The 22093-nt window shown below is 43.2% G+C and overlaps 1 protein-coding gene across 1 annotated transcript in view; it reads left to right on the top strand.

Moving 5' to 3' along the window:
• The first annotated feature begins 9136 nt into the window (after positions 1 to 9136).
• The window catches only part of LOC141107492 (class I histocompatibility antigen, F10 alpha chain-like), a 152663-nt gene continuing 139706 nt past the window's right edge, over positions 9137 to 22093 (top strand). The window contains exon 1 of the mRNA XM_073598262.1: positions 9137 to 9301. Coding sequence (XP_073454363.1) covers positions 9253 to 9301 — 49 coding nt within the window. The 5' untranslated portion in view covers positions 9137 to 9252. The remainder of the gene's footprint in view (positions 9302 to 22093) is intronic.

The raw sequence follows: 22093 nt of genomic DNA on the forward strand, positions 1-22093 counted from the left end.
GGTAGCTGACACATTCAAATACTTTATAAAGGCTGCATGGAAAAGGCTGAGCAGGGGATGATTTGACTTTCACCAGGAAATAAACATTGGACCAAGTAAAAATAAAAGAACCTCACTAAAACTACACTAATTCAAATTCAAGCTGTATAAAAAAAAGTATCAATCTACAATAAAATAAACAAAATAAAAGTATTGGACACTTCAAAGGTGTGTAGTAAGTGACACAGAGTTCAGAGGTCAGTGGTAAGTGATTCAGAGGTCAGTAGTAAGTGATGCAGAGTTTAGAAGTCAGTAGTAATTGACACAGACTTCAGAGGTCAGTAGTAAGTGTTGCAGATTTCTGGGGTCTTTTTTGATGCAGAGTTCAGAGGTCAGTAGTAAGTGACCCTCTGTCTCACAGGACAGCCAAATAGCCCTCCCCTGCAGAGCTTACCACTGTTCTCGTTCTTCCTAGACTCTCTGCAGCTTTGGTTTTCCCGCTTCTCCCACCGGGTACAGTGTGCAGGGCAAAACATCTGACAGCCAATCACAGGGGCCTCTTCCACTACCAGCATCACTGGGTCTCTTTGCTTCTCTGTGCAATGCAGGCAGAGTCACGTCCCATTATTACAGTAAGTCTATACATGAAATCACAAAATACAGTTTTTTTTGCACCATACCTGCACCAATTAACACTTCTTCTATTTATAAGCATTATTGATAAGTATTTGTAGGGCTGGTAGATTTTTAATCTACCGCTGATAGGTAAATCTTGTGGGTTACTTATTAGAGGAAGTTAGATTTGCCTCTGTTCCAGCTTGGCTGAGTTGTGTGTAGTTCCACACTGCGCCGGTGGGTGTCGTTGTCACCATGGGCTGGTGTTGGAAAAGCAACACGTTAAAGTGTATAAGTGCTCCTCTGTCCCAGAGATAACTCAGTGGAGGTGGTCCTCCGAGTTGTATTCTGGGAGAGGGTATTTATAGGACAGACGCCATATTTTAGGGTTCATTTTCAGCCACCTGCTGGCCCTCCTGGCCGACAGGTATGCGTTAAGAGTACCACCTTGTGGTCCTCCGTGCCAGAGGCCCACGTCGCTGCGGCATGTGGGTGGGCACAGAAGCCTGTCTGGGGCCTACCACAGCAGCAGAGGAATGGTCCTGAGCTGTCTATCCTGAGAGAAGAAGCTGGACAACCGAGGAGATCCCAGGGGAGGACCCGTCATGGAAGGATCATGCAGAGTGCTGGTCTGGAGAGGGGCCTCGTGACTCAGTTGGAGGACGGCGTACTATGACGTCCTCCCAGAATTCCCCTCTCATGCGCCCGCTGGGGCGCGCACCCGAACACATCCGTGACCGGACCCGGTGCATCACGGATCCCGGTAAATGGCCGCTGATCGCGGCCATTTACCATGTGATCGCTCCATCAAATGACGGAGCGATCACATGTAAACAGACTGGCATCATCTGATGATGCCGGTTCCTCTCCTCCCCTCCTGTGTACAGATCGGTACACTGTGAGCGGAGAGGGGGATGGATGGATGGCTGCAGCGCTGTGGGCTGGATGTGTAGAGCCCACAGTGCTGCACAGAGACATCCAGCCATCCATCCATCCATGCTCAGCCATGCCTACAACTCTGCAATGCTGTGCAATACTCTGCAAAGCCACACAGTACTCTGCAATACCCCCACAATACTCTGCAAAGCCCCCACAATACTCTGCAAAGCACCCACAATACTCTACCATAAACCGCCATACTCCGACATACCCCGCCATACCCCGCCATACTCCGCCATACCCCGCCATACTCCGCCATACCCCGCCATACTCCGCCATACCCCGCCATACTCCGCCATACTCCGCCATACCCCGCCATACTCCGACATACTCCGACATACCCCGCCATACCCCGCCATACCCCGCCATACTCCGCCATACCCCGCCATACTCCGACATACCCCGCCATACCCCGCCATACTCCTACATACCCCGACATACTCCGACATACCCCGCCATACTCCGACATACCCCGACATACTCCGACATACCCCGTTATACTCCGACATACCCCGCCATGCTCCGACATACCCCGCCATACTCTGACATACCCCGCCATACTCCGACATACTCCGCCATACCCTGCCATACTCCGCAATACCCTGCCATACTCTGCAATACCCCGCCATACTCCGCCATACCCCGCCATACCCCGCCATACTCCGCCATACCCCCCCATACTCCGCAATACCCCACCATACCCTGCCATGCTGAGCCATGCTCGGCTGTACTCGGCCTCTGTATGTGGCCAGGCTGTGGAAGTCTCACACATGTGGTATTGCCGTACTCAGGAGAAGTAGGAGAATCTATTTCGGGGTGTCATTTTTGGTATGTACATGTTATGTGGTAGAAATATTGTATAAATGGACAACTTTGTGTTAAAAAAAAAAGCGTTTTAACCACTTCCCGCTCACCGGCCGTCATACAACGTCCTTGACTTTGTGCGGGGATATCTGAATGATGGGTGCAGCTACAGGCATCATTCAGATATCAGCTTTTTCAGCCGGCGATTCCCTACACCATAAGAATGATCATAGCGGCTGTTCCACTGCTTGATCATTCTTACGGGAGGCGAGAGGGGATGACCCCCCCTCCCGCGCTTCTACCGACTCACCGCTACGATCTAAGCCAGGATCGTTTTTTTTTTTTTTAATTTCAGGCTTCCCAGCCTAGAGGTGAGATGTGAGGTCTTATTGACCCCATATCTCACTGTAAAGAGGACCTGTCATGCCATATTCCTATTACAAGGATGTTTACATTCCTTGTAATAGGAATAAAAGTGGTCCAAATTTTTTTTTTTTTGGAATAAAGCATCAAACTAAAATAAATAAAGTAAAATGAACAATAAAAAAAAAATAAAAATTTTTAAATCGCCCCTGTCCCTGTGTGCTCGCATGCAGTAGCGAACGCATACGTAAGTCCCGCCCACATATGAAAACGGTGTTCAAACCACACATGTGAGGTATCGCTGCGATTGGTAGAGCGAGAGCAATAATTTTGGCCCTAGACCTCCTCTGTAACTCAAAACATGTAACCAGTAAAAAATTTTAAAGCGTCGCCTATGGGGATTTTTGAGTAGCAAAGTTTCACATTATGCAAAAACATTGGGATAACTTTACTGTTTTGGTTTTTGTAAAGCACAAAACAGTTTTTTTTCAAAAAAAAAACACGTTAAAAAAATTGCTGCGCAAATACCGTGCGAGATAAAAAGTTGCAACGACCGCCATTGTATTCTCTAGGGTCTTTGCTAAAAAAATATATATAATGTTTTGGGGTTCTATGTAATTTTCTAGCTAATAAATGATGATTTTTACATGTAGTAGAGAAATGTCAGAATTGGCCTGGGTGCTCCAGAACGCCTGGAGGTGCTCCCCTGCATGTTGGGCCTCTGTATGTGGCCACGCTGTGTAAAAGTCTCACACATGTGGTATCGCCGTACTCGGGAGTAATAGCAGAATGTGTTTTGGGGTGTAATTTGTGGTATGCATATGCGGTGTGTGAGAAATAACCTGCTAATATGACAATTTTGTGGAAAAAAAAAAAAAGTAAAAGAAAAACCTTGATATGGCAAAGAATTGTGGGGAAAAATGACAACTTCAAAAAACTCACCATGCATCTTTCTAAATACCTTGGAATGTCTTCTTTCCAAAAAGGTATCATTTGGGGGGTATTTGTACTTTTCTGGCATGTTAGGGTCTCAAGAAATTAGATAGGCTGTCAGTACTTCAGGTGTGATCAATTTTCAGATATTGGCACCATAGCTTTTGGACTCTATAACTTTCAAAAAGACCAAATAATATCCACCAATTTGGGTTATTTTTTCCAAAGATATGTAGCGGTATAAATTTTGGCCAAAATATATGAAGAAAAATTACTAATTTGCAAAATATTATAACAGAAATGAAGAAAATGTATTTTTTTACAGATTTTTCTGTCTTTTTTCTTTTACGGCGCAAAAAATAAAGAACCCAGCGGTGATTAAATACCACCAAAAGAAAGCTCCATTTGTGTGAAAAAAAGGACAAAAATTTCATATAGATACAGTGTTGCATGACTGAGTAATTGTCATTCAAAATGTGAGAGCACCAAAAGCTGAAAATTGGTCTGGTTAGGAAGGGAGTTTAAGTGCCCAGTTGTCAAGTGGTTAAAGGTTCAAGTACTGGGTCTGATATTCATTGCAAACCATTACATCCTGTGGCAGAGCATCGTACGGGTTTCATTTCAAACAAGTCTGTGGCAGAGACTTTTGTTCGTGCTACGTACTGGCTGCTAGGCAAGTGAGAGAGGCCTATCCAGGCGGGCAAATATTAAATCCCTCACGGGGAGTGCATTCAACTACAAGTGTTCAATTTCAAAGAGTGATCTAAAGAATACTGAAGAAAGGTATTTGAGCTTCCCTGCAACTTTCCTTCTGCCTCTTTCCTGCTACTTTCTTTATTACTTGTTCATTAAAGCATTGAAAATATACTCAAATGTTTGGTGCTTATATCATCCAGAGGTAAACTCAACGGAACCCTAGACCCGGTGCCGGTGAAACAGAGGTATCGAGAGTGAAGGTAACAAGCCCGCTTAAACCAGCAGCTCTACCGAGAGTTATTGCTACATATTTAACATATTAAAAGAAGTACTTTTGTTTAAAATTTGATTCTGATAACAGATGTATAGACTTATGCCTCGTACACACGAGCGGATTTTCCGTCGGAAAAAACTTGGATGGTTTTTCCGACGGTTTACTTAAGAGCAATGAGGATGACGGTAAGTAGGCAGTATAATGTACAGACGCCGCCATTCTCCCTTTATGACATGGGCTGCTCACTGCGCAGGCTCCCACCGTCTCTGCATACTGTCCCTTTGCCCTGTTCACTCACAAACCAGCATACTGACCGATGCAGACTCCGCCCCTTTCCCTGCCTCCACTGTCCTTTCTATCGCCTGGCATCATATATGAATTTGGCCCTGTCAGAGGATGAGATCCTGCAGATGCAGGAAAGGGGAACCCCAGGGGGTGATGTCACTCCTAGCAGTGTGGCTGATGTCATATTGGGCCTGCAGATTGAAATTTACAGACATTATGACGGTCTGTTATCCCCTTTCTGATCAGTGCAGAGGAGCTCTGAGTACTCAGAGGAGAAATGACAGGCAAGGAGACCTGTGCTGGATGTGCCAAGATCCCTCTGTGCTCCGGTGTCACAGAAGCATCAGGTGTTATGTGCCATTGTGCTAATGGTGTCACGGCACCAAGTAATAGGGTTTTCATATGTCACTGCACTCTTATATACAGTATATATTATTCCACAGATGATTCACAGCTGGGAGTATCAGAGATGTATAGGAGGTCACAGCGCTCATTGTGTGTGAGCGGCTTGTATGTGTGGCAGTGCCGGGCTGAGGCTCAGCAGAGGGTTGTGCCACTTAGGGAAGCTGCAGGGGCAGTCCATGACTATTGTAAACCCTTGACGCCGACATTGCACAGATGTATGGCCTCACTGGACTAGGCTTTTTTTTTTCTCGTGGGGCCACATATTTGCGTATCTGTCTCAGTGGGAGTCCCAGGTCCCGTACTAATGATTGGACTGGGAATACCCAATTCCGGGTCACCTGATCGCAGTGATAGCCTCTGATTGGCTATCATAGTGATCAGTCAATGTACAAGCCCGCTCCTGTGTTTATCTTTCTCTGTGAATGGAGATGAAAGATACATTGTATCTCTCTCTCTCTCCTTGCAGAAATAAATTGTGTGTAAAAACAGAAATAAAAAATAATAAAAAATAAAGAAAAAAATACCTAGATCAAGGTTTGTTCTTGGTCAATTCCAGGTCTTTGTGTCTGGGTCAAGGCCATGGTCAACGGTCAAGGTCAGGGTCAAAGGTTATGATCAGTATATTTTGGACAGGATTAAAAAAACACTATTGTAAAATTAGTATCATTGTCAGTGTATTTTAGGTAGCATAAAAAAGCAAAATGCGCACTATTGTTTCTAAGCTGTACTACAGGTACAAACAGCAAATAACATACACATACATGGTATCAGGGGTGGATCCAGAGTCTAGTCTCGGGAGGGGCACTGCCAGAAAATATATTTTTTTGGGGTACATCTATCGGTAAATGGCTGGTGTTGGCGCTTCAATCATCACGGCACCATGGTTGTTATGGTGTCAGGATGATTGAAGCGCATTATTACTATTATTACATTGTTATAAAAAATTAAATAGTTTAACTCACCATAATGCAGAATCAGTGGGAGCCCCGAGTGTGTCACTTGCCACGTCACCTGTCACCAGATGCAGATTGTCACTTGCCACGTCGCCTGCCACATGTTGCGGATTGTCACTTGCCATGTCACTTGCCACGTCGCCTGTCACCAGATGCAGATTGTAACTTGCCACGTCGCCTGTCACCAGATGCAGATTGTAACTTGCCACGTCGCCTGTCACCAGATGCGGATTGTCACTTGCCACGTCGTTTGTCACCAGATGCAGATTGGCACTTGCCACGTCGCCTGCCACGTTGCGGATTGTCACTTGCCATGTCACTTGCCACGTCGCCTGTCACCAGATGCAGATTGTCACTTGCCACGTCGCTTGCCACCAGATGCAGATTGTCACTTGCCACGTCACCTGCCACATGTTGTGGATTGTCACTTGCCACGTTGCTTGTCACCAGATGCAGATTGTCACTTGCCATGTCGCCTGCCACATGTTGCGGATTGTCACTTGCCACGTCACCTGCCACATGTTGCGGATTGTCACTTGCCATGTCGCCTGCCACATGTTGCGGATTGTCACTTGTCACCAGATGCAGATTGTCACTTGCCACGTCGCCTGTCACCAGATGAAGATTGTCACTTGCCACCTGCTAAGGTGGTCTCTTGTGTCCCAGAGACAGGCAGCAGAGAGATGATGTAATCTCTCTGCTGCCGCAGCTGCCTGCATGGTGAGGGCAGAACTGCAGGGATGCAGGGCGGGTGCCAGGCGGTGAGAGATGATGTCATCTCTCTGCTCCCCCGCCCGCCAGCTCCCTGATTGGCCAGCAGCCCGCCCACAAACACATAGAGCGGCACCGGCACATCTCACCAACTGCTGGGCCAGCCCACTGTCTCTCTCCTGTGGAGCCGCCCGCCGGCTCTGTCACCTACGGAGCCGCCCTGCGACTCTCACACCTACGGAGCCGCCCGGCGGCTCTCACACTTAAGGAGCCGCCCGCCGGTGGGCTCTCTCACAGTCACTCACCCGCATTTCTCGGAGGGGGCAATTGCCCCCCCTGGATCCGCCCCTGCATGGTATTGCTGCGATTGCCATGAGCAGGAGAATTTATTTTGGGTCTTTAGTGGTAGGTTATGGTAGTAACAAGAAATATACAGCTAAATTTAAAAATATATTTTTTTAATTATTTTTGGGTCAGTTTTCCTTTGATAATAAACAACAAAATAAGGTGATATCCATTTTCATTTACCAACAAATGAAAGCCCAATTTGTCTTGAAAAAAAACAAGGTATAATCCACTTGGATGCACAAAGTAGTTGTGACGATTTGTAAGTTTTTACTAACGCATGTCAAAGTTTCAAAATTATGCTTAGGCATTAACATTTGTTTTACCCTTAGGCGTGAAGGGGTTAATGAAGGTCCTTTTTAATGCAGACTTAGGTAAAATGTTAATTCTCTTACTGTTCTCAGTGTACACAAAATCATATGTAATGGAAGAGTTTTATTTTTGAATGATTGTGCTGAGGTTTATGCATGTCTGTGAGACTCCTACTTGTGGCACAGCAATCTAAGCATATTTTATGGTACAAGAATGCTTTTTTTTATTTACCCATGTCCCTTTAAGCCCCTCCCACTGTTAAAGCAATTTTGCTACACCCGCTGTTCACCACAGCGCATGTAGCATGCTGTATTACTAATCTCCTTGGGGCACCCTAAGGTGTCACAGATCTTTTACAAACTTTGAGCCCGGGTTCACACCTATGTGAATTAGATGTGCGTTTCCCCGCATCTAATTTGCATAGCAAATCTCCGGGGCAGCTGCGGAGCGCACTGCACAAAAACGCTGTGCGTCTTTGGCTCCGCTTCAGGGCCGAATTCAGGCATAGAATCGGCCCTGATTCGTCCCTGAAATGGGGAACAGGGACGCACAGCGCTCCTGTGCAATCCGCAGCCAGTTATAGTGTGAACCCGGGCTTAGTGTATATTACAAAAAAATTGCTGTGCACCACTAAAGTGTTTGGGTTTGACTTGGAGAAAGGGTGGCAACCCTACTATGTGGACACTGACAGATCATCACCCACAGAGGTAAGTGCATCAGGACTGTGATAAGGTGAACTTACCCTTTAAAGGGGTTGTAAAGGTAAAATTTTTTTCACCTTAATGCATTCTATGCATTAAGATGAAAAAACATCCGACAATACCGGCCCCCCCAGCCCCCCATTTTACTTACCTGACCCCTCGAAAGTCCCGCGCTTGCCCCCGACATCCTCTTCGCCGCTCAGCCTGGCCGTTGTTTGGTTACAGTGGATGGATTGTAAGCAGCGCAGCCATTGGCTCAGGCTGCTGTCAATCACATCCAATGACGCGGCGCGCTGGGGCGGGGCTGAGTGATACAGTGAGCACTATGGCTGCCGGCTGTATCACGGGAGCGCGCCCCCGCACGCACTCAACACCATGCGAGGGAGCTCACATGAAGGTGTTGAGTCCTTGCGGGGGGGAGCCGAGACAGCCACCGAGGGACCCCAGAAGACCAGGTTCGGGGCCACTCTGTGCAAAACGAGCTGCACAGTGGAGGTAAGTATAACATGTTATTAAAAAAAATATATATATATCTTTAGTGATCCTTTAAATATGACATCATATTGATGATGGTGGAGGTAGAACCAGTGAAAGTAAACTCTAATCACATTGATGATGATGATGAAGTGTCAGTATACAGTGTGGTGATCCTTCTAGAAGATAATATTGGAGATTTGTGTACAGATCACATTTTACTTTCACTTTCTCCTTCGATATATTCATATACTGCACTGTTCCATCCTGTACACCCTCCCTCTACCCGGCAACTGATGATTAGATCCGTTTTCATTTTATGATTGGACAGAGAGCCCAGATCATCCAATCAGCACACAGCTCCGCCCTCCTGTATACAGATTCCTGACTCACCGTGTGACTCTCCCTGAGCTGTGTGTAGAGGACGGTTCTGTGTTTTGGGGTCTCTATAAAGAGGAAGAAGATGATCCCCCTCATCCTGATTATTATCGGGGTGTCAGGAGTGTATTGTGGTGAGTCGGGGAAATGTTTTATTTATAAATGTATATATATATATATATATATATATATATATATAATGATATTAAGAGGACCATGTCATATATGGGGAGTGGTGATGTCACACCTGTACAGATATCTCCTGTATATGGGGGTAGTGATGTCACACCTGTACAGATATCTCCTGTATATGGGGAGTAGTGATGTCACACCTGTACAGATATCTCCTGTATATGGAGAGTAGTGATGTCACACCTGTACAGATATCTTGTATGTGGGGAGTAGTGATGTCACACCTGTACAGATATCTCCTGTATATGGAGAGTAGTGATGTCACATCTGTACAGATATCTCCTGTATATGGAGAGTAGTGATGTCACACTTGCACAGATATCTCCTGTATATGGGGAGTAGTGATGTCACACCTGTACAGATATCTCCTGTATATGGGGGTAGTGATGTCACACCTGTACAGATATCTCCTGTATATGGGGGTAGTGATGTCACACCTGTACAGATATCTCCTGTATATGGGGAGTAGTGATGTCACATCTGTACAGATATCTCCTGTATATGGAGAGTAGTGATGTCACACCTGTACAGATATCTTGTATGTGGGGAGTAGTGATGTCACACCTGTACAGATATCTCCTGTATATGGAGAGTAGTGATGTCACATCTGTACAGATATCTCCTGTATATGGAGAGTAGTGATGTCACACTTGCACAGATATCTCCTGTATATGGGGGTAATGTTGTCACACCTGTACAGATATCTCCTGTATATGGAGAGTAGTGATGTCACACCTGCACAGATATCTCCTGTATACGGGGAGTAGTGATGTCACACCTGTACAGATATCTCCTGTATATGGAGAGTAGTGATGTCACACCTGTACAGATATCTCCTGTATACGGGGAGTAGTGATGTCACACCTGCACAGATATCTCCTGTATATTGGGAGTAGCGATGTCACACCTGTACAGATATCTCCTGTATATGGGGGTAGTGATGTCACACCTGTACAGATATCTCCTGTGTATGGCGAGTAGTGATGTCACACCTCTACAGATATCTCCTGTATATGGGGGTAGTGATGTCACACCTGTACAGATATCTCCTGTATACGTGGAGTAGTGATGTCACACCTGTCATTTTGGGTAAAACTCAGTAGATCGTATTTCTCTGATGAATAATGTAGAGATATGACTGGTTGAAGTCTGTCCTGTAATCTCCAGATATGTCATAGTAGAGGGGAGAGATGACATCATACAGACAGGAGGACTGATATATAGAACACTTCTATCTCTCCATCCTGTATATGGTGATGGGTGATCTGGGATCTGATTCTCTCCGGTGTAATACAAGGTAGAAGTGTGTGTGGATTCTGTACTATCCAGGGAGGATTGGAGATACTGAGGCTGGCATTAGGAGCAATATGAGACAGCAATGTACAGTGTATGAGGATGATGGGGGAGGATCCTTGTGATGAGGAATGAGTATAAATGTTATATAGAAACTTGAATAACATTATGTTGCTTGTCATCAAATCAGAGAGTAATGACGTATTTCCTTGTTATAAGGCCTCATATATACGGATGTAATAATATATGTCTGATGGAAAATTCCAGCATTTTTCTACACCAGAGGCACCACATCGGATATGTAGGACCAGCCATAGAAGTGGATTACTGAACTCCCTGTACTCATATAAATACAGATCCTTCTGTACATTGTTCTGTCCCCGTGTACAGTATGTGTGTACAATGTATTTTTCTGAAGTTTTGCCTTTAATAAGAAATCCATTGTATACACACACTGGTCATACACAGCAGCATTTACACAAAGTACAGCCATTCACTTCTATAGCCGGCTGTATGCTAAATCTGAGGGGACATGTCTATGGGCTTTCCTTTCTTCATTCCTTTTAGTATGTCCCAATCTGAGGCACCTCAGACACTGGACATATGTTATGTCAAGTTCTGTTTCCATGAAACCTAAGGTTGGATTCACACCTATGGCATTTTTAGTGCTTTTTGCACTTTGCAGATTTGCACTACAGTCCATTTAACCACTTGCCGACTGCCTAACGACTATATACGTCAACACAATGGCACGGGCAGGCAAAATCACGTACCTGGTACATGATTGCCTTCCCGCGGGCGGGGGTCCGATCGGACCCGCCAGCGGTGGTCGGCTTGTGACTGGGAGCGTTTAGAGATGAGGGGGAGGCCATCTGATCGTGGCCCCCCCCTCGCGATCACTCCCAGCCAATGACAATCATCCCCTGCCTCTGTGTAGTACACAGAGGCAGAGGATGTGATGTCATCTCTCCTCAGCTCGGCAGTTTCCGTTCCGGCGCCGAGGAGAGAAGACATGTGAGTGCACCAACACACACACACACTCAGTAGAACATGCCAGGCACACTTTACACCCCCGATCCCCCCCGATCACCCCCCAAAAACCCCTCCCCCCCTGTCACACTGACACCAAGCAGTTTTTGTTTTTTTTCTGATTACTGCATGGTGTCAGTTTGTGACAGTTAGAAGTGGTAGGGCAGTGAGTGTTAGCCCCCTGTAGGTCTAGGATACCCCCCTAATCCCCCCTAATAAAGTTTTAACCCCTTGATCACCCCCCGTCACCAGTGTCGCTAAGCGATCATTTTTCTGATCGCTGGATTAGTGTTGCTGGTGACGCTAGTTAGGGAGGTAAATATTTAGGTTCGCCGTCAGCGTTTTATAGCGTCAGGGACCCCCATATACTACCTAATAAATGTTTTAACCCCTTGATTGCCCCCTAGTTAACCCTTTCACCACTGATCACCGTATAACCGTTACGGGTGACGCTGGTTAGTTTGTTTATTTTTTATAGTGTCAGGGCACCCGCCGTTTATTACCGAATAAAGGTTTAGCCCCCTGATCGCCGGGCGGTGATATGCGTCACCCCAGGCAGTGTCAGATTAGCGCCAGTACCGCTAACACCCACACACGCCGCATACGCCTCCCTTAGTGGTATAGTATCTGAACGCATCAATATCTGATCCGATCAGATCTATACTAGCGTCCCCAGCAGTTTAGGGTTCCCAAAAACGCAGTGTTAGCGGGATCAGCCCAGATACCTGCTAGCACCTGCGTTTTGCCCCTCCGCCCGGCCCAGCCCAGCCCACCCAAGTGCAGTATCGATCGATCACTGTCACTTACAAAACACTAAATGCATAACTGCAGCGTTCGCAGAGTCAGGCCTGATCCCTGCGATCGCTAACAGTTTTTTTGGTAGCGTTTTGGTGAACTGGCAAGCACCAGCCCTAAGCAGCGTCAGGTTAGCGCCAGTACCGCTAACACCCACGCACGCAGCGTACACCTCCCTTAGTGGTATAGTATCTGAACGGATCAATATCTGATCCGATCAGATCTATACTAGCGTCCCCAGCAGTTTAGGGTTAACAAAAATGCAGTGTTAGCAGGATCAGCCCAGATACCCGCTAGCACCTGCGTTTTGCCCCTCCACCTGGCCTGGCCCAGCCCACCCAAGTGCAGTATCGATCGATCACTGTCACTTACAAAACACTAAACGCATAACTGCAGCATTCGCAGAGTCAGGCCTGATCCCTGCGATCGCTAACAGTTTTTTTGGTAGCGTTTTGGTGAACTGGCAAGCACCAGCGGCGTAGTACACCCCGGTCGTAGTCAAACCAGCACTGCAGTAACACTTGGTGATGTTGCGAGTCCCATAAGTGCAGTTCAAGCTGGTGAGGTGGCAAGCACAAGTAGTGTCCCGCTGCCACCAAAAAGACAAACAGGCCCGTCATGCCCATAATGCCCTTCCTGTTGCATTCGCCAATCCTAATTGGGAACCCACTACTTCTGCAGCACCCGTACTTCCCCCATTCACATCCCCAACCAAATGCAGTCGGTTGCATGAGAGGCAGTTTTATGTCCTCCCGAGTACCCCTACCCAACGAACCCCCCAAAAAAGATGTCGTGTCTGCAGCAAGCGCGGATATAGGCGTGACACCCGCTATTACTGTCCCTCCTGTCCTGACAATCCTGGTCTTTGCATTGGTGAATGTTTTGAATGCTACCATGCACTAGTTGAGTATTAGCGTAGGGTACAGCATTGCACAGACTAGGCACACTTTCACAGGGTCTCCCAAGATGCCATCGCATTCTGAGAGACCCGAACCTGGAACCGGTTACAGTTATAAAAGTTACAGTTACAAAAAAAGTGTAAAAAAAAAAAAACAAAAAAAAAATATAAAATAAAAAAAAGTTGTTGTTTTATTGTTCTCTCTCTCTCTATTCTCTCTATTGTTCTGCTCTTTTTTACTGTATTCTATTCTGCAATGTTTTACTGTTATTATGTTTTATCATGTTTGCTTTTCAGGTATGCAATTTTTTATACTTTACCGTTTACTGTGCTTTATTGTTAACCATTTTTTTGTCTTCAGGTACGCCATTCAGGACTTTGAGTGGTTATACCAGAATGATGCCTGCAGGTTTAGGTATCATCTTGGTATCATTCTTTTCAGCCAGCGGTCGGCTTTCATGTAAAAGAAATCCTAGTGGCTAATTAGCCTCTAGACTGCTTTTACAAGCCGTGGGAGGGAATGCCCCCCCCCACCGTCTTCCGTGTTTTTCTCTGGCTCTCCTGTCTCAACAGGGAACCTGAGAATGCAGCCGGTGATTCAGCCAGCTGACCATAGAGCTGATCAGAGACCAGAGTGGCTCCAAACATCTCTATGGCCTAAGAAACCGGAAGCTACGAGCATTTTATGACTTAGATTTCGCCGGATGTAAACAGCGCCATTGGGAAAGCATTTTATCACACCGATCTTGGTGTGGTCAGATGCTTTGAGGGCAGAGGAGAAATCTAGGGTCTAATAGACCCCAATTTTTTCAAAAAAGAGTACCTGTCACTACCTATTGCTATCATAGGGGATATTTACATTCCCTGAGATAACAATAAAAATGATTTAAAAAAAATGAAAGGAACAGTTTAAAAATAAGATTAAAAAAGCAAAAAAATAATAAAGAAAAAAAAAAAAAAGCACCCCTGCCCCCCCTGCTCTCGCGCTAAGGCGAATGCAAGCGTCGGTCCGGCGTCAAATGTAAACAGCAATTGCACCGCGAAGGTCAGATCGAGGGCAGTAATTTTAGCAGTAGACCTCCTCTGTAAATCTAAAGTGGTAACCTGTAAAGGCTTTTAAAAATGTATTTAGTTTGTCGCCACTGCACGTTTGTGTGCAATTTTAAAGCATGTCATGTTTGGTATCCATGTACTCGGCCTACGATCATCTTTTTTATTTCATCAAACATTTGGGCAATATAGTGTGTTTTAGTGCATTAAAATTGTGTTTTTTCCCCAAAAAATGCGTTTGAAAAATCGCTGCGCAAATACTGTGTGAAAAAATGAAACACCCACCATTTTAATCTGTAGGGCATTTGCTTTAAAAAAATATATAATGTTTGGGGGTTCAAAGTAATTTTCTTGCAAAAAAAATAATTTTTTCATGTAATCAAAAAGTGTCAGAAAGGGCTTTGTCTTCAAGTGGTTAGAAGAGTGGGTGATGTGTGACATAAGCTTCTAAATGTTGTGCATAAAATGCCAGGACAGTTCAAAACCCCCCAAATGACCCCGTTTTGGAAAGTAGACACCCCAAGCTATTTGCTGAGAGTCATGTCGAGTCCATGGAATATTTTATATTGTGACACAAGTTGCGGGAAAGAGACAAATTTTTTTTTTTTTGCACAAAGTTGTCACTAAATGATATATTGCTCAAACATGCCATGGGAATATGTGAAATTACACCCCAAAATACATTCTGTTGCTTCTCCTGATTACGGGGATACCACATGTGTGAGACTTTTTGGGAGCCTAGCCGTGCACGGGACCCCGAAAACCAAGCACCGCCTTCAGGCTTTCTAAGGGCGTAAATTTTTGATTTCACTCTTCACTGCCTATCAGTTTCGGAGGCCATGGAATGCCCAGGTGGCACAAAACCCCCCCAAATGACCCCATTTTGGAAAGTAGACACCCCAAGCTATTTGCTGAGAGGTATAGTGAGTATTTTGCAGAGCTCACTTTTTGTCACAAGGTTTCTTCATTTTAAAAAACAAATGAGAGCTGCAAAATACTCACCATGACTCTCAGCAAATAGCTTGGGGTGTCTACTTTCCAAAATGGGGTCATTTGGGGGGTGTTTGTGCCACCTGGGCATTCCATGGCCTCCGAAACTGATAGGCAGTGAAGAGTGAAATCAAAAATTTACACCCTTAGAAATCCTGTGCAAAAAAAAAATAAAATGTGTCACTTTCCCGCAACTTGTGTCAAAATATAAAATATTCCATGGACTCAACATGCCTCAAAACAAATAGCTTGGGGTGTCTACTTTCCAAAATGGGGTCATTTGGGGGGGTATGCCATCTGGGCATTTTATGGCCTTCAAAACTGTGATAGGTAGTGAGGAGTAAAATCAAAAATGTACGCCCTTAGAAATCCTGAAGGCGGTGCTTGGTTTTCGGGGCCCCGTACGCGGCTAGGCTCCCAAAAAGTCCCACACATGTGGTATCCCCGTACTCAGGAGAAGCAGCTAAATGTATTTTGGGGTGCAATTCCACATATGGCCATGGCCTGTGTGAGCAATATATCATTTAGTGACAACTTTTTGTAATTTTTTTTTTGTCATTATTCAATCACTTGGGACAAAAAAAATGAATATTCAATGGGTTCAACATGCCTCTCAGCAATTTCCTTGGGGTGTCTACTTTCCAAAATGGGGTCATTTGTGGGGGTTTTGTACTGCCCTGCCATTTTAGCACCTCAAGAAACGACATAGGCAGTCATAAACTAAAAGCTGTGTAAATTACAGAAAATGTACCCTAGTTTGTAGACGCTATAACTTTTGCGCAAACCAATAAATATACACTTATTGACATTTTTTTTACCAAAGACATAGCCGAATACATTTTGGCCTAAATGTATGACTAAAATTGAGTTTATTGGATTATTTTTAGAACAAAAAGTAGAAAATATCATTTTTTTTCAAAATTTTCAGTCTTTTTCCGTGTATAGCGCAAAAAATAAAAATGGCAGAGGTGATCAAATACCATCAAAAGAAAGCTCTATTTGAGGGAAGAAAAGGACGCAAATTTCGTTTGGGTACAGCATTGCATGACCGCTCAATTAACAGTTAAAGCGACGCAGTGCCAAATTGTAAAAAGTGCTCTGGTCAGGAAAGGGGTAAATCCTTGCGGGTCTGAAGTGGTTAACATGGTTTCCTATGGAACATGTTCTGTAGTGCAAATCTGCAAAATGCAAAAAGCACTAAAAATGCATAAGTGTGAATTCAGCCTAAGACATTTTGGGTAATATATGTCTATATCCTATAATGGACATAATAAGCATTAGTTAGAATCTTCTATCAGAGAATGATTGTCAGGAATCTTCAGGTGTGTTGGATTATCTTCTGGTGACAATGAGGTTCCTGGATCTGAATGCGGTAATATCCGTGTCCATCAGTATCCAGCAAAGCCTGCTGAGAGGTTTAGGGCTGCAACTAACGATTATTATCATAATCGATTAGTTGACCGATTTATTGTTTCGATTAACCAATTAATAACCTTAAAAAAAAGTGTGGTGTATAATTTAGTTAATATGTAAAGTTTAAAAAAGGCAATTTATTTTTAAATATCTCTATGCGGTGGTAAATATAAATAACCAACTATATGGTTAGGGAGCAAAATATCTAATCCACTCTGAGAATAACAGACAGAAGAGATATACTGTATATACTATTAGAGGAGATATACTGTATATACTATTAGAGGAGATATACTGTATATACTATTAGAGCAGATATACTGTATATACTATTAGAGGAGAGATATACTGTATATACTATTAGAGGAGATATACTGTATATACTATTAGAGGAGATATACTGTATATACTATTAGAGGAGAGATATACTGTATATACTATTAGAGGAGATATACTGTATATACTATTAGAGGATATATACTGTATATACTGTTAGATAGGAGATATACTGTATATACTATTAGAGGAGATATACTGTATATACTATTAGAGGAGATATACTGTATATACTATTAGAGGAGATATACTATATATACTATTAGAGGAGAGATATACTGTATATACTATTAGAGGAGAGATATACTGTATATACTATTAGAGGAGAGATATACTGTATATACTATTAGAGGAGATATACTGTATATACTATTAGATGGGAGATATACTGTATTCGAGGATATACAGTGAGGACGGAAAGTATTCAGACCCCCTTAAATTATTCACTCTTTGTTATATTGTAGCCATTTGCTAAAATCATTTAAGTTCATTTTTTCCCTCATTAATGTACACACAGCACCCCATATTGACAGAAAAACACAGAATTGTTGACATTTTGCAGCCCTAACCTCCCAGCCAGCTTTGCTGGATACTGATGGACACGGATATTACCGCATTCAGATCCAGGAACCTCATTGTCACCTGAAGATAATCCAACACACCTGAAGATTCCTGACAATCATTCTGTTTTTCTGTCAATATGGGGTGCTGTGTGTACATTAATGAGGAAAAAAAATTAACTTAAATGATTTTAACAAATGGCTGCAATATAACAGAGAGTGAAAAATTTAAAGTGGAGGGCCACCCTAAAAAAAAAATTAAGGGAAAATGTTCATAAAAATTTGGAGAAAAAAAAAATTTAACTTACCTGAAATGGCCGTTGCTAGGCAGATCGTCCAAATCTGCCACTTCCTACACCACGGTGATCTTCAGTCTTCTCCCCCTTGCATTGTCTTCTGGGGAATGGGGCGCGGTGTGTTCTGGGAACTGTGTGTGTCCCACAAAACATTGCGTCCCATTCACAAAGTGCTGTGCGACTCACGCATGCGCAGTAGGAAACAGGCAGTGAAGCCGCAAGGCTCCACTGCCTGTTTCCCTTAGTTTGAATGGCGATGCTGGGACCTGAGAGCCAAGGGATGGGTCGGCCTCAGGCAAGCCAACATCGCGGGCACCCTAGACAGGTAAGAATGCTTATTAAAAGTCAGCAGCTACAATGTTTGTTGCTGCTGACTTTTAAATTTTGTTTTCAGCTGGCCCACTGCTTTAAGGGGGTCTGAATACTTTCCGTCCTCACTGTATTTTGTATATACTATTAGAGGAGATATACTGTATATACTATTAGAGGAGATATACTGTATAAACTATTAGAGGAGATATACTGTATATACTATTAGAGGAGATATACTGTATATACTATTAGAGGAGATATACTGTATATACTATTAGAGGAGATATACTATATATTAGGGGTGCAACGGATCAAAAAACTCACGGTTCGGATCGTTCCTCGGATCAGGAGTCACGGTTCGGATCATTTTCGGATCAACAAAAAAAAAAATCTCCCCCACAGTAATATCCACAATCTCCCTATTGGCAGGGTATTGGCAGGGTATTGGCAGGGCATTGGCAGGGCATTGCAGCAGGGTATTGTAGCAGGGCATTGCAGAGTATTGGCAGGGCACTGCTGACATCCGATCTCTCCCCTCCACTGTACAGATCAGTACACAGAGGGGAGAGAGAGGAACCGGTGTCATGACATGACGCCGGTTTGTTACAAGTCGACGTGCTAAACGGGCGCCGGGTGTACCAAGATGGCTGCCGCTTCGGAGCTAGGCCAAAGCCGCGGCCTTTCCTATGGCCGAGGCTACAGAGGTGTCCCGTACGGATCAACCTCCGCGGATCGGATCAACCTCCGCGGATCGGATCACGGATCGATGACGATCCTTTGCACCCCTACTATATATACTATTAGAGGAGATATACTGTATATACTATTAGAGGAGATATACTGTATATACTATTAGAGGAGATATACTATATATACTATTAGAGGAGATATACTGTATATACTATTAGAGGAGATATACTGTATATACTATTAGAGGAGATATACTGTATAAACTATTAGAGGAGATATACTGTATATACTATTAGAGGTGATATACTGTATATACTATTAGAGGAGATATACTGTATATACTATTAGAGGAGATATACTGTATATACTATTAGAGGAGATATACTGTATATACTATTAGAGGAGATATACTGTATATACTATTAGAGGAGATATACTGTATATAATATACTATTGGAGGAGATATACTGTATATACTATTAGAGGAGATATACTGTATATACTATTAGAGGAGATATACTGTATATACTATTAGAGGAGATATACTGTATATACTATTAGAGGAGATATACTGTATATACTATTAGAGGAGATATACTATATATACTATTAGAGGAGATATACTGTATATACTATTAAAGGGTGAATCTGGTAAATATCATCAGACTCAGGGTTCAAATTTTAAAAAAACAAAAAACAAAACAGTGTCTTCCTTCAAAAAAAAAGTTGATTTAAGAATGTTCGTTCGATGTTCTAATCATTAGGGGGGTCAAATAGACGTTCGTTTTCAACCACAGTGACAGGAAAATTTGGAAATAGAAAACTTCTTGGTCAAAGGAATTTTCAGACAGTGGATGTGGTTTTCGTTCAGAAATTACATTCATTTTAAAAACAGAATGTTAAAAACAAGTGAACATTTCAAACAACATTCTTTCATTCAGCGAATGTACAAAGATTTTTCATATGAATATTCTCGTCTGAAAATTGATCGGTGTGGCCAGCATTAGGCTCGGTACACACCTGTGCAGTTTGCTTTTGATCTGTTTCTGCAGTGCGTTTTGCTGTGCATACTGATTTTTGCACATGTGATTTTGCTGCGATTTGTGTTTTTGCATTTTTTTGGCCAATTTGTTGTTGGGCAGATTAAAAAACACATTGCTGTAAAAATGCGTTACAAGCATTTCTGCAGCTTCTCCATCGAAGTATATTGAACCAAAAAAAGCACCATTTTGCATTAAAAAAAATGCAAATTCCAAATACGCAGCTTCTGAAAAAAGTATAGATGTGAACGTGTCCCATAGGAAACCATGTAAATGAACTGTAGTGCGTTTCTGCAAAAAGCACCAAAAAAACACATAGATGTGAACCAGGTCTAATGTAAGACGTTTAGTAACATAATGGGGTTAAAAAAACAAAATTAGCCCTATAGGCTCGTTTTCCACTAGTGCGACTTTTCATGTGACTTGGGACTGAAAAGTCGCATGACAAGTCATACCCCCATGATTTCCTATGAGTACCGTTCTAATCTGTGCGGCTTCAAGTCGCATCAACTTCAAAGTAGTCCCTGCACTACGTTGGTCCCACTTTGATGCCACTTGAGGTCCATAGACCACAAGAATACACAGGCATTGCTTCAAGTTGCATCAAAAAATTGCGGCAAAATCGCGAGATTTTGGGGTTGCAATAGTGGAAACCGAGCCTTATAGTACAAAAAAAGCAAATAATCACTACTATAAGGGGTTCATTTTTTCTGTAGAACAGTGAAAGTAACATTTACAGTAGCGATTATTTGCTCTTTGTACTATAAAGGGCTCATTTTAGGTTTTTTAACCCCATTATGTTACTGGCCGATTAATCGGTTATGAAAATAGTAATCAATTAATTTCATAATCGATTAGTTGTCGATTAATCAATTAGTTGTTTCAGCCCTAGGGAGGTTATATATCCTCATCTCACTGTCCACTCATTGCTCAGCATTTTCCCTCTGATCCTGAACCTCCTCTGTACCCTGATCTGGGGTCCCCAGTACCCCTCCTGACCTACACTCCCCCTGCTCCCCTGTTTTCTCCTCGGACCCCGCTCTGTAACCCATTTACCTTCCCCCTTCAGATGTATCTTATATGTAGTTTCTGCTTTCACACGTTTCTCCAACTTTTATTATTGTTTGTGTTTTGTATTATTTGTGGTGATGTGTTCACAATAAGGCTTCTTGCACATGATACTCCTGTTTGAGCATCTACTTTTTCAGACTTTTTTTTCATGTATTTATGCGCATTTTCGCATATATGCATTCGCGCAAATGCGCCAAAACGTATTCTCATGTTCTTATTCTGCACAATATGTAAATGTACATTTTCACACATAATTGTGCGCATGAGGCATAAATTACTGACCAAAAAAAGCTGATTTTATTTTATTTTTTATTGAAGAATGCGCGGCGCTTGTTTACGCTCCTGTGTGCATAGACACATTACCAATATGGGCTGTATTTTAGGTCAGTAAAAACAAAAAAAAGCTGTAGTGAGCTTTTTCAAGCTGCAGTTTGCAAGAGGCCTCAGGCCTGGTTCACACCTAGGCATTTTTTAGTGCATTTTCAGTTTTTCAGAAACACACTACAGTCCATTTAACATGATTTCTTATGGGTCACGTTCACATCTGTGCATTTTATGGAAAGGGCCGGGGATTTTTTTTTCTGGTTTTTGGTTCAATAGACTTCAATGGACCAAAAACGTGTATTGAAAAATGCAAAATGCACCTACAATATGCAAACTGTAACCTGCATAGGTGTGAACCAGGCCTTAGACTGCACTATAGCATTTCATGAACACATGTAAAATCACCAGCCATGCTTGTGGTGACATTTTTTTTGTTAATAGAACTCCAATCACACAACTGAGATGTGCGAAAAGAAAAATGCAAAGCTCAAAAATGGTGCATGAGAAACTTGCCATATTTGTTGTGTGTAGGGCAGCCCATTGAAAATAATAAGCTACCCTATGTGTGTGGTATGACAAAATGCAAAAAAAAGGAAAACCATGCACATGCGCATCTTGTGTCAAAATGTGAGTCAGG

The sequence above is a fragment of the Aquarana catesbeiana genome, linkage group LG09 (genome assembly GCF_042186555.1).
Source record: "Aquarana catesbeiana isolate 2022-GZ linkage group LG09, ASM4218655v1, whole genome shotgun sequence".
NCBI classification, from domain to species: domain Eukaryota; kingdom Metazoa; phylum Chordata; class Amphibia; order Anura; family Ranidae; genus Aquarana; species Aquarana catesbeiana.